The following is an 11,677-nucleotide window of genomic DNA, read 5'->3' as shown; positions in this document are numbered from 1 at the left end:
AGACACTCTGACTGGATGTGGCGACCTAGGGTTCTACTCATGCCCCGGTAATTCGAGGACTTCTCAAGGACAGCAAACATGCAAATGACCCAAACAATGGGGTAGGATTGCACTTGGATTACTTGACGTGAACGATCTACAGTGCAAATCAAAAGGGTGTATAAAGCAAAACAAGAAAACCTTAAGTTCACACCATCATGAAAGTAAAGAAAGACAAATGCAAGGAAAGTAAAGATAAGTAAAAACTGTAGGTTGGTGATGTGTTTGATTGATCTCGTCTCTCTGCTCCCCCTGTTTATTTATATAGTAAGTATAACTCCAAGAAACGGTTTCCTTGATTATCGGCCATGACTGTGCCACATTCAAATGACCACTCCTCAGTTCTAACTGCAGAGAAACTACCCGTAGTGGTAACTGCTCCTCGCCTTGCCCGATAGATCCACTTCTAACCGAAGGTGCCAAGGTGCCATCGGTCACTCCGCTTGGCCGAGCTGCCCTGTGGCCGAGGACCCCTTCCTGACCATGATAGAGTAGAGCGAAAACTGGGTGAAAACAAAAACAAAATCTACAGTGGATTCCACTATCGAAACAGAATACCTTACAGCTTGCAATGCAGCAAAAGAAGGTGTTTGGCTGAGGAAATTCCTATCAAATTTGGAGGTTGTCCCTGACCTTGTCAAGGGCCCTATTCCCCTGTTATGTGACAACACAGGGGCCATTGGACAAGCTAAGGAGCCTAGGGCTCATCAAAGGAACAAGCATGTCCAGTGGAAGTATCACCTCATCAAAGAGATTATCCAATAGGGCGACGCAAGTGTCTCCAAAGTGGACACAACTGAAAATGTGTCAGATGCCATGACAAAGGGTTTGTCTCCTAGAGTGTTTGAAAAACACATGGAGGGCATGAGTTTAAAATGTATGGGAAATTGGCTTTAATATACAAGTGGATGATTGTTGGATTTATGTGTCCATCAAACCCGGTTCGATCCAGTTCAATCCGGTTTTACTTTGTATTGAACCTTTATACATTTTGGTTTAATATTATCACATGCGATATAAACTTTTTGAGCATTATGTGTCCGTAAGCTTTACTTAAAATGGTAGTCACGACTAGGGTTTGGGCTGGGTGCCCTTATCATGTGGTCGTCGCATTGGGTAAGCCTAGACATGTGATGTCAGGGTACGAATACAAGTACTCACATGATCGATGTTTGTATTGGCGAAGAATCTATTTTGTTGATTCCCTCATGTATTACTACCAGATGTAGGAAGTGATAGTCATGTGTCACCGACACCCTTTACCTGAGGGAACCCTGTCGCTGCAAAGCGTGATCACATTCTTTGGTTCATCAATGACTGAGACTCAAGTAAGTCAAAGCCGGTGTTCTTGAAATGCGCGATCATTTTGTGAGTGAAGGGGTTACTCAACATGGTCACCACTGCCCGATTGGGAAACACCAAGATTGAAGTTGTCTGTGTATGGTCAGATTAGAATCTGGATCCAATGCCGTTATGGAAATGGTTTTTGCAAAACCTATTTTGCAAAAAAAATAGATTATATGTAGTTATTTGAATAAAGTGTTTTGTCGAGTTTTGCGGGATCCGATCAAATACACAGACACTCTTATATGGATATGTACAATGGAATGGAGTTTGACAGTACAAGTGTACATGCCTTAGATTCCATAATAACGGTGTTGATTAGTGAGGGGGGGTTGTACATGATAATTTATTATCATATAGGGAGTTATTTGGAATTTATTAAAATAATTAATTCTTTATTTAATTAATGGATATGGTGCTAATTGTAATTATCCATAAATTAAAATAATTAATTAATTATAACAGTCCCTATTAGAGTCTGCTTCTTCACCAATTAGAAGCACTTTGAGTTTAAACATGATAGCCAAACAAGGAAGAGAGAGAGAGAGAGTCTGACTCTCACTAGAATTTCTTTTTCCCATCTAGAGTTTTTTGAAATCCTAGTATTATTTAATAACCGAAAAACGCAAAGGGAGCAACAATGCTCCACATTTATGGCTGCCCCCCTCTCTTGGATGGTTTTTGGTTCCACTCTCTCTCTTGTGATCTCTTCTTCTCCTTCTTCTTGCTCTCTACTTTGTTTGAGAGTTAGGGTTTTGGAAACCCAGATCTATGCTGGAAGAACTGAAGAGCATCTAGGATTGGCTTGAAAAACCTTGACTGCGCCATTGGAGGTTCAGATCTGTTTGCTTGAAGTGCTCATTGGAGGAAGAACCATTATCTATTGGAGAAACAACACTTGAGGCTCATCAGATTAGCAATTCTATGTTAATTCCTATTGATTTACTATATTGATTATTCATGGGATGTGATAGTAACCCGAATCGATTATTTTCCGCTATGCATTAGGGTGTGGGATGGATCCTTCTATCCATGAGATGAGAATAGAGATGATTATTCTCTATGACATGGATCCCAATAATTTCATGGGACTTCAAAGAGATGCATTGGGCATTGGTTTGTCATACCAAACCCTAATAGGGTTCCAGTAGGACACCATGGGCGACCATGAAAAACCCTAAAGTTGAAAATTGGATGCCCAAGTCAGATTAGGGACAATCCTGGAACTCCTTAAATTAGGAAACTCAACATAAGTTTTATTGGTTTACCAAGGTGAACCACCATGATACCATGGATCATAGGATCAACCTACAATGGCTAGCTAACCAACCTAACTTGTCTCGAATGACACAAATAAGAAGGCTTAACGTCACTAGATCCAAAACTACCTCATAATCTGATTGACAGAATCAAAACCCACAAGACTCCAACCGAATAATGGATAGAAAAAATAAACAAACTAACTCTTCATATTCTGAGCATCATTATTCTTGTTCTTATATCCCAACAAATGAGCCACACAACCAATTCACATGAAAGGGTTTGCATAGTGATATAACATTTAAGATACAACCTTTAAGAAGAATACATACGTACCTAAGGTCACAAATGTCAAGAATGTATAATGGAAACAAAATTATTAGAAACATTAACACTGAACAGAAGAACGAACAAGAAATAAATCAACTCTTATTCTGGCCATATACACCAGACAGTTAGCTAGACAACAAATGCATTATTTACAGTAGACTTCTCATACAAAGATTCAACCTAACAAGGTAATATCATCTTAGGTACATATAAGTACATACCTAAATTTCTTTCCACAGCCGAAGCACAGACTCGACAAGATTTCCCATTGAAACCTACTTTTATTCATAGTTCTGACCCTCTAAAGGAGCTACATAACAGTTCTACCATCTACAACAGACTCTATGTAAGGTGATCCCATCTCAGTTACATTACCTTTACTCAATTCTACAGCTGAAGCACAAGCTCAACAAGATAGAGCTCCCCATCAAATCTCAAACCTGCTGATTCAGAAGACTGAACCAATCCATCCACCATACCGCCAGACATAAAAACATAACGCCCAGAACGATCAGTGCAGGTCCTATGGAATGATCTGCAGCTGGGTTGATGACCTCCTACCTTCAACCTCCTCCACATTCTTTTTGGTAGTCTCTTTGAGTACAGAGTATTGGAATGGATTTTAACAGATGGGATTGCACTAACGTCCAACACCCAAAAATCATTTTTCTTGTGCCTAGATGAGTCTTCACCCCCATATATCAGCACTTTGCCTCCTAAGATGAGTGTAGCTGAGTGACCAACCCGTGGGAGAGGCACACGTTCTGGGACGTTAGATGATTCATTTATTAGCTGCACCCACTTAGGATATTCTTCCCCAATATCCAATAGCCAGACATCATTGAGCACGTCGTAACCCATTCCCCTTCCTCCAAAGAGAACAATGCAGGAACCCCCAATGTAAGTCAATGTATGCCCTGAACGAGCAGGAGGCGAAGGGTGGGCCACAATCTGATACCATGTTGCAGATCTTGCACCATTGGGGATATCCAATAGCCATGTATCATTCAATCTAAGGCTGTCTAACCCAATCCCTCCATGGATCACCATCCTATTGTCACCAGCACAACACTCAGCATGGGCTCCACGAGGAGCAGGCGCATGGGGACCCACATCAAGGAGCCTCCATGACAGTCTGATTTCTAGTGTCTCATCATGGACAATGTGCCCCAGCCATGTATCACTTTGACGGATCCCATGGTCATTGATCCCACCAAAGAGGACAAGCGCATTTCCAACAACAGCACATGTCTGTCCAAAACGTCCGCTTGGAATGCCTGAATTGATCTTCTGCCACCTCAGGATTCTCCTAAATTCATTACCTATATATGCCACCCACGTGTCATCGAGATGGCGCCCTACAAAAGAACAGATCTCAGATTCAAAAGGAAATGCCATACGTAACAATCACAAGAAGTAGTTCACATCAAGTTTATGACACAGCCAACAAGAAGAGAACCATCTTATTGTCAAGCTTGAAGTTATAAGTAAGTTTGACAAATTTTATCTTCCAGATTCTTCTGGATGAAGTAATGCTGTGCCTCTAAATGGAAGATCAATGTTTCTAAAGCCATACCAAATCATTTTACTGTTGGGTCCCAACACGGAATAAAATGCCATAGGTGTTCTGCAAGTATTTGCCTTCAGAAACCCAAGAGTCACTAGTGAGTAGAGAATTCTAAATCTTGCATGCAAGGCATAAATGATCTGATACTGTAGAGAAGGCAGGACTGTCATAGGACTCAGGTCTGCAAAGCATTTACTAATTGATCCAAGCAGTTGTTGGGAAACTCTTGAGAAATGTTTAATAGCTAAAAGGTCTGAATAGTCTCAAGGAAATGGTGAAGGTTTCCATCAAGGGCAGTTAGTAAGTGTAGTTCGGTTACCACCATAGGCCAGCTTTTACAGTCTGTCTTCACCTTTCGCATGTACACAGTGCCTCTTGGGCATCTTCCAGTCCAGCACTTTGTTGACTAGCAAGGAGGAGGAAAAGATTTTGATAAAGGGCCCCCAACTGAAAGGTATATGATCTTGTAGTTCAATTTATTTAGAGCATCGCTTCACCAGTAGCTGATAAATAGCTAACCAAAGGGGCAAAAGATCCAGGCCTGTTAAAGCATCAATAAGTTTGCAGACTTGTCTAAGTCCTGTTTTCTTCGATCATAATTGTTAATAGGGAATTTTTACTTGTGTATTTCTCTTTCCATTTTTAGCTGCTCTGCCATACATTAACGAGAATTTTCTTAAGAATATATTAGAAGAGATTCAACAAGATGAGGTCCAAAAGCTTCAAGCATAGAGTAAATCTATAGTAAATAATTTGCTTGCAGGATAGGCTTCAACTAGAGAGAGAAACAAAAAGAAAATAAAGTAAATCATTCAAAACCACTTATGAGGAACTTGCAATTCAATTATTGAATCATAGAACAAGCTACTTAGAGTCTATTAACGATGAACACACTAAGCCACAGGGTTAGCTACAAGAATGCTCCAATTACTTGTCTGTATATCTCTGCCAAAACCTGTAGTCTGCCTGTGCATTACTAAAAATATCTGACTAGGAACTTAAAACACCTTCTGTGGACCTATCACCTGAGAAACTATAGAATCCATTATGTATTCCTAGGTGCTCTAGATTTCTAAATATACCTCTTTGGTCTTCATTATCGATCTACACAACCATATGTAAGCTATGAATCTAAAATTCCAATTCCATAAAAGTGCATAGCACAGAATAGGTGGAACACGTGTAGGACTATCCATGACATCGGTATGCACATGTACTGTGAGACAATAAGGAAAAAGTATATAACAGAAATGAGAAAAATTCTTTCATGGAGAATGCCTTTTTAGATGATGTCAAAGAGAAAACTGCAAGGGTAAATACTATTGAGATGATCCTCACAAAATCTCAGTGACTCCATGACAGGTGAAGCCTGAAGAAAGATTTGGGTGCAGTTTCTCTGATGAGCATGTCAAGATGCTATCTCTTGATGAGCAGTAAACGGACCATGGATTTCAGTCTCCTTAGATAACAATCTTTAAATAAGGATCATTGCTATACATTATTTCAGAGCAAAGGCACATCATTATACAGGATAGGGACATCAAAATATGATATAGCACTGAAATGCTGGAAAAATATTGTGCTCCGGAAAGGGGGCAGATGAACCTGGCCAATGTCCCATCTTCCCTAGTGACAATCAGCTTGTGGAAGGTATTATTTACCTTTTCCTTTTCCCCATTGCAAGCCCAAAATGCCAAGTCCCGTCTTCTCCAACAACGGCGAACTACTGAGAAGGTTTTCTCTTTCCCACATTTGAAAGCCACCGTTTCTCCACCAATGGCAAAGCTGTGACCTCTCGTAGTCTGTATCTGTTTCCTCAAAGAAAAATTATTTTTATTGCTCCAGTGATTATGAACTCTCCTACATAATCCCCTTTAAATGATCCAATCCCATCTTCTCCATTGATAGCAAAGGACTTTACTTCTCTAATTATCTTCTTTTCTCTTCTGAATGGAGAAGTCTATTGAACATAACTACTGTCACATTAGAAGATTTTTACTATTCATAGGGATCATTGGCCTTGACTCTGCAAGCTCTCTCTTTTCTTGTTTGAGCATCAGATGATCAGACTGTCTACTGCCTTCATTCACCAGACGGAGATTACAGTGAGAGAGAGAATATGAGGGGCAAGATTTCATGATCACCTGCTACTCCAAAAACATGATTAGGTGCTGAGTTTTGGGTTCTGCCCAAGCCTCATAGAGGGGTCTATGGTCCATTGCTAAGCTCTGGTTACAGTCTCAGTGATGGCTTCTATTGTTTCCGGCCTAGATTGTTTAATTCTCCCTTTAGAGATATGTTTGAATTGGTGGGATATGTTCTTGGAGTAAGAACAGGTGTGTCTGATATTTCCTTTATTGTACCAGGAGTCTCAACTTTTAGTGCTGCAGTAAGGACTTTGAGAAGACATAAGGAACTTGTGTAGAAAAGGTTGCTTTATGTTCTTTAGAAATTCATGCCATATTTTTGAAAAAGAGATATCATGGTCTCGAGTTAAAGGCCACTGGGGATTCATAGTAGGTTGATGAAGCCGATTTTTGGCGGCCCTAATTTTTCAGACACAATATAGCATATGGGGTTCCAATACCTTTGCATACATCGCTGTTTTTGCACGTAAAATCCTTTGTCAAAGGGGTCCTAACACTGCTCATCAAGAGATACCATCTAGATGTGTGCGTCAAGGTAAAATTTTTCCTAGAAGTTTTCATTTTCCTGTTTAAATGAATTTAGCCTAATTAAGCTATGAAGTTCGTTTTATTCTCTTTTCTGAAGAATAAATCCAAATCCCAAAGCTTGCATTACAGAGATACACCTAATTGACATTACAGTCATGCCAAAACCCAAACTAATATTTCTAAATTTTGCAGAGAACAAATATAGATCTAGACTCTTCCAATCTTTTTTAGCTATGATTTGAGTAGTAATTCAACAGTAATCAATTTTGAGCATTCCAAATCCATCTAATGCCTGCAACAGAACCAAAAACTTAAATCAGCTAAAACCCACAACTGCAGATTTGAGAAGCTTTCACCCATTGAAAGAGGAAAAAACATACTTCCAAGGTTCAAAATCTATGAATCCCACAAGGTACTATGACAGGGGACACATTCTAGAACAGAACATTTAAGCAAAGAATGCATCATACGACAGCAAAAAAAGACAATTAAGGATCCACATATGCAGCAACCAGAAAACTAATGGAAGCTATTCCAAATTAGTGAAAAGCATAATTTCATTTTATTGGCAATATATGCGTCATCCAAACACTTAAAAGCAAAGCCATTTTAAACACTGGAAACAACTTTATGTCCCAAAGTTTCCAATTCAATGTTTTTGATTTTTTCTGATCAATTCATGAATAAACTACAGAAAGCAAATGGAAGAATGAGTAAACGATGAAGCCAACAATGGCACTAGAAACCCATGGAAATGATGGAATAGACAATTAGTAGTACCAGTCAACATAAATTATTAAAGATCTTAAAAAATCATCTAGGGACAAACAATAAAACCATGCAGCTTAACATAGAAAAAGTTCAAGATATCCTAAATCCCAATTAATTGATAGGGAAAAATAATAAGAGACACAATTGGTTCCAATCCAAGAGCTTCAAAAAGCTAAGGACCAGGTCCAAATGCTAACCTCAGATATCGGTATTGCAAAACTAACCTTTAAAATGGTCTAATGATCTCAGAAACCGACCAAACCCAACAAAAAAAAACCAAGTGGCAATTAAATTAATAATTAGAGGCAAATATACCAGTCAACTAAACTATTTAAAAAAAGGGGCAAGAAACACACTCATAGTTTAAAAGCCATATATTTCCAAAAGCATTATAAAATAAAAAGAAATATAAATTAAGACTACCCACATAGAAAGTTAGAATCCAACTCGAATCACAATCAGTAGCAAAAATAGCTAAAATTGGAGATGAGTATTTAAAAATCTAACCTCCCTCGCAACCTCCACCAAACAAAACTAGACAATCCGACACAAAATTGAGCGAGTGAGAAGCTCTGGGCCTTGGACATATCCCATCATCCACGGCAGATAATTTATGACAATAGACAGAACCCAGTTTAGAGACCTGCTGATAGAGCTTCTTCCATGAGATATGCTTCATCTCAGGAGATGAGAAGAGGGCATCAATAGAATTGTTGCCCCAATCTCTCCTACAGATTGATTCCCAAAGAGCCTCTGAGAAGACTAGAGACTTGAATCTCCTGCAAGTCATGCCAACAGAAAGGATCGAATCTATTGGAAGAAGAAGTAGAATCGAGATGAGGTGATCATACGCTATGTGGGTTATGCAGGATTTGTTGCTATTGTTGTTTTTGGTTTTGCTGCTATCGCTGCTGTTGCGATTCTCTGCCATGAGAACTCAGTTCTACAACTGGCTCTTCCGCCGTAGGTCACTGAAACATGTTTTTGTTGGCTTAATGTGAAGGGAAAGCAAGTTCCTTCGTTTACTGTTTCCCCACCGGGAAGATGATGATGGTGGGGCTTATGATGAGAGAGCAAGAGAGAGATATCGTCATTATCGTAGTAGGGGTATCTGATCAGTACGACGGATGCGTGATTGGAGAAAAGTTCTTGACCGGTTCAACTCTGAACCTGATGCCTACCGGGTCACAATACACGGGAATTTTTATCACCTCCAATTCGCTGCCCCTTCAATTCCCTCCAATCCCTCACATAGGAGTAGAAATGACCACCCTACCCCACCTTGGGCAGTGTGTTCGGGCAGTGGGTAAGGTGGTCATTTCCGCTCCTATATGAGGGATTGGAGGGAATTGGAGCGGGCAGGAATTGGAGGTGATACTAGTCCTGAGCCCTGACTTTTAAGTCCCGACCAGGCCAAGAAGAGCTTTTCCAAGGGTCTCGTAGATTGGCTTCTCATCATAAGGGTGAAAGTTTGACCCAGACGGCCTGAGTCCAACCTTAGCCCGAACAGGGCCTGGGCTAGATATCTCAGCTTTGAGGGTGGGTTAGAATTGGAAATTGCAGGCCAGGGTTAGGGCCGGGCTGGGCTAGGGTTGAGGCCTCGAGCTGAGCCCAACCCCGCCTAGTCCGACCTTGATTTTAGCATTATTCTAATGTGTAGCATTATGTTGGAGACAGAGAGATACTTGTGTGAGAAATATTCTTAAACATGGGATCGATTAATGAGAGAGAGAGAGAGAGATAATGATACTGAGAGAGATTAGTGAGATGAGAAAGAAAGTCGTATGTAAAGAATATTAGTACTAAGTCTCCTAAGTGAAAGCAAATTTTCCAGAGTCCACAAGATCCCCAAAGTGACAATTGTTGCCATACAAGAAAGTAACCTGAGAACTACATCACTACAATCACTCAAACCAAAACCAAAGAGAGAACACACTAAAATTGCAAACAAATTATAAGAATCCAAAAAATTGTCGAGTACATACTTTTATAGGGGACTACATTCAAACACCCCCTCTCACGTTCTCTCCACTTCCCTCTCATTCCCTCTCCCACACCACTTTCTCCTTTTCTTTTTTCATTTTTCAAATCCCCCTCTCACGTTGTTACACCCGCACTCGAAATATATCCTAATAACCCTGGTCAAATTAGACATTTACCAACGGGTAATGCCACGATGGCAAAGGTCAACATATGTGACCTTGAACCCAAAATTTTATTATACGTATCCCCTCGGAGCCCTGAAAGTGTGGATTAAAGCCCCGCAACTTTCCTTGAGGTTTGGGCCTTGACAGCAGCAACAGAGTCATGAACAGACTCACTAGACTGGTTCCATTCGTGGATTCGTCCGTACTATTTTTTGCCCTTTTGAAGTATTTTTGTGTGGGATCCACATCCCCGTGTCCCGAATACGGTAACTAGACCTTCGGACAAGATGGACTCCCACTCTTACCACCAATTGGTTAGTTGGGCCATGAAGGTGGGCCCACAAGACTTAATTTAAATAAATAATGGATTCTTCTACTTAGCTTGAACCAAACAAGCCCTAAAACTAATATGCCCTTGTAGAATTTTAGGCTAAGCCAAAGGTGACCTAATAAATTAGACTTAATACGTTGTGACCTTGGCCAAACAGGCCCCTAAGGCCCATTTAAACCTAAAGGACTATCCTTGTCTTAGAGACACTTAGGCAAACAAGCCCTAAGGCCTCTTTTGGTCTTTAAGAGATAGGTCTTAGCCCCATATTCTCTCATCTCTCCCCTCCAAGCCAACCCGTGGAGGAGAAGAGGTAAGGAAGAAGAAGAAGAAGAAGAAGTAGGAAGAGGAATGGGAGGGGAAAGGAAGAAGATGGAAGGCATGCCAAAGGGGTTTGGCTACCCTACCTTCCTTTTACTGTCCGGATAAGGATTGAAGAAAAGAAGAAAAAGGAAAGAAGGAGAAAGGAGGTGGGTCTTCAAGACTGGCTAGGGTTGGGATTGGAGCTCCACTCACCAAGTATGCTCTATCTCTTGGTACCTCCCTCTTATCCATGTACACTCTTGATTTGAAGAAGTTTTATTGAGTTTGAGCTAGTCTAGGGTTCCATTTGGGATTCAAGGTGAGGCTTAGCCCTTGAATGGAGCTTTAATAGTGAAGACCAAACTTTATTGAAGGCTTCTATCAGTTGCCTTGCAGTTTTAGCTGTTAATCCCTTGGTTTTCAAACCCCAAACCCAATATTGGACCAAAATAGGAGCTAGATCCTTGTGCGATCTTGGATCCATGAGGTAGGTCTAGGTTCTAGTGACTCTAGGGAGACCTAGGACACCCCTCCATGACCCTGAGTGCCATGTGAACTTCAGGTTCCAAGATGGAGGAGAAAACCTTGAGAAATCTCGAAAAGAACTTCGACGGACCCACGAACGGAGTCACCATCGTGGTTCCGTTCGTAAGACCGTCCAGTGTATCTTAGTAATTGGTTCGAATGGATGCAAGAACGGATTTACTCTGTTGCCTCCATCTGTGATTTCGTTCCCTCTTGGGAATGTCTCAGGAGCCGAATGGATGCAGGGACGGATTCATGAAGAGGTTCCGTCCGTGGTTCCATTCGCTCTCGGGTAGGTCTCAGCGTTCGAACGGATGCAGGAATGGATCCAGGTGGAAGTTCCATCCATGGATCTGTCCCTCGTGTTTTGACCTTTTGGCTTGAATGG

At 40.8% G+C, this 11,677-nt stretch overlaps 1 protein-coding gene across 1 annotated transcript; it reads right to left on the bottom strand.

Annotated features, from left to right (window-relative positions):
* Nucleotides 1-3,052: 3,052 nt before the first annotated feature.
* On the bottom strand, nucleotides 3,053-9,074 carry LOC122662035 (F-box/kelch-repeat protein At1g51550). Its single transcript, XM_043857584.1, has 2 exons — nucleotides 8,494-9,074; nucleotides 3,053-4,331 (listed from the first exon to the last, which is right to left on the bottom strand). The coding sequence occupies exons 1-2, from the start codon at nucleotides 8,915-8,917 to the stop codon at nucleotides 3,361-3,363; spliced, it is 1,395 nt and encodes a 464-aa protein (XP_043713519.1). The 5' UTR covers nucleotides 8,918-9,074; the 3' UTR covers nucleotides 3,053-3,360.
* Nucleotides 9,075-11,677: the final 2,603 nt, after the last annotated feature.

The sequence above is a fragment of the Telopea speciosissima genome, chromosome 5 (genome assembly GCF_018873765.1).
Source record: "Telopea speciosissima isolate NSW1024214 ecotype Mountain lineage chromosome 5, Tspe_v1, whole genome shotgun sequence".
NCBI classification, from domain to species: Eukaryota; Viridiplantae; Streptophyta; class Magnoliopsida; order Proteales; family Proteaceae; genus Telopea; species Telopea speciosissima.
The sequence above is the reverse complement of the archived record's forward strand: the minus strand, read 5'-3'. Positions and strand labels throughout refer to the sequence as shown.

Bases quoted from the DNA above. Each gene is read 5' to 3' on its own strand.
- LOC122662035 (XM_043857584.1), bottom strand. From the start codon at position 8,917: ATGGCAGAGAATCGCAACAGCAGCGATAGCAGCAAAACCAAAAACAAC. The intron at 4,332-8,493 runs GTTAGATTTTTA...GTTCTTTTGTAG, and splicing joins TGGTGGAGGTTGCGAGGGAG to GGCGCCATCTCGATGACACG.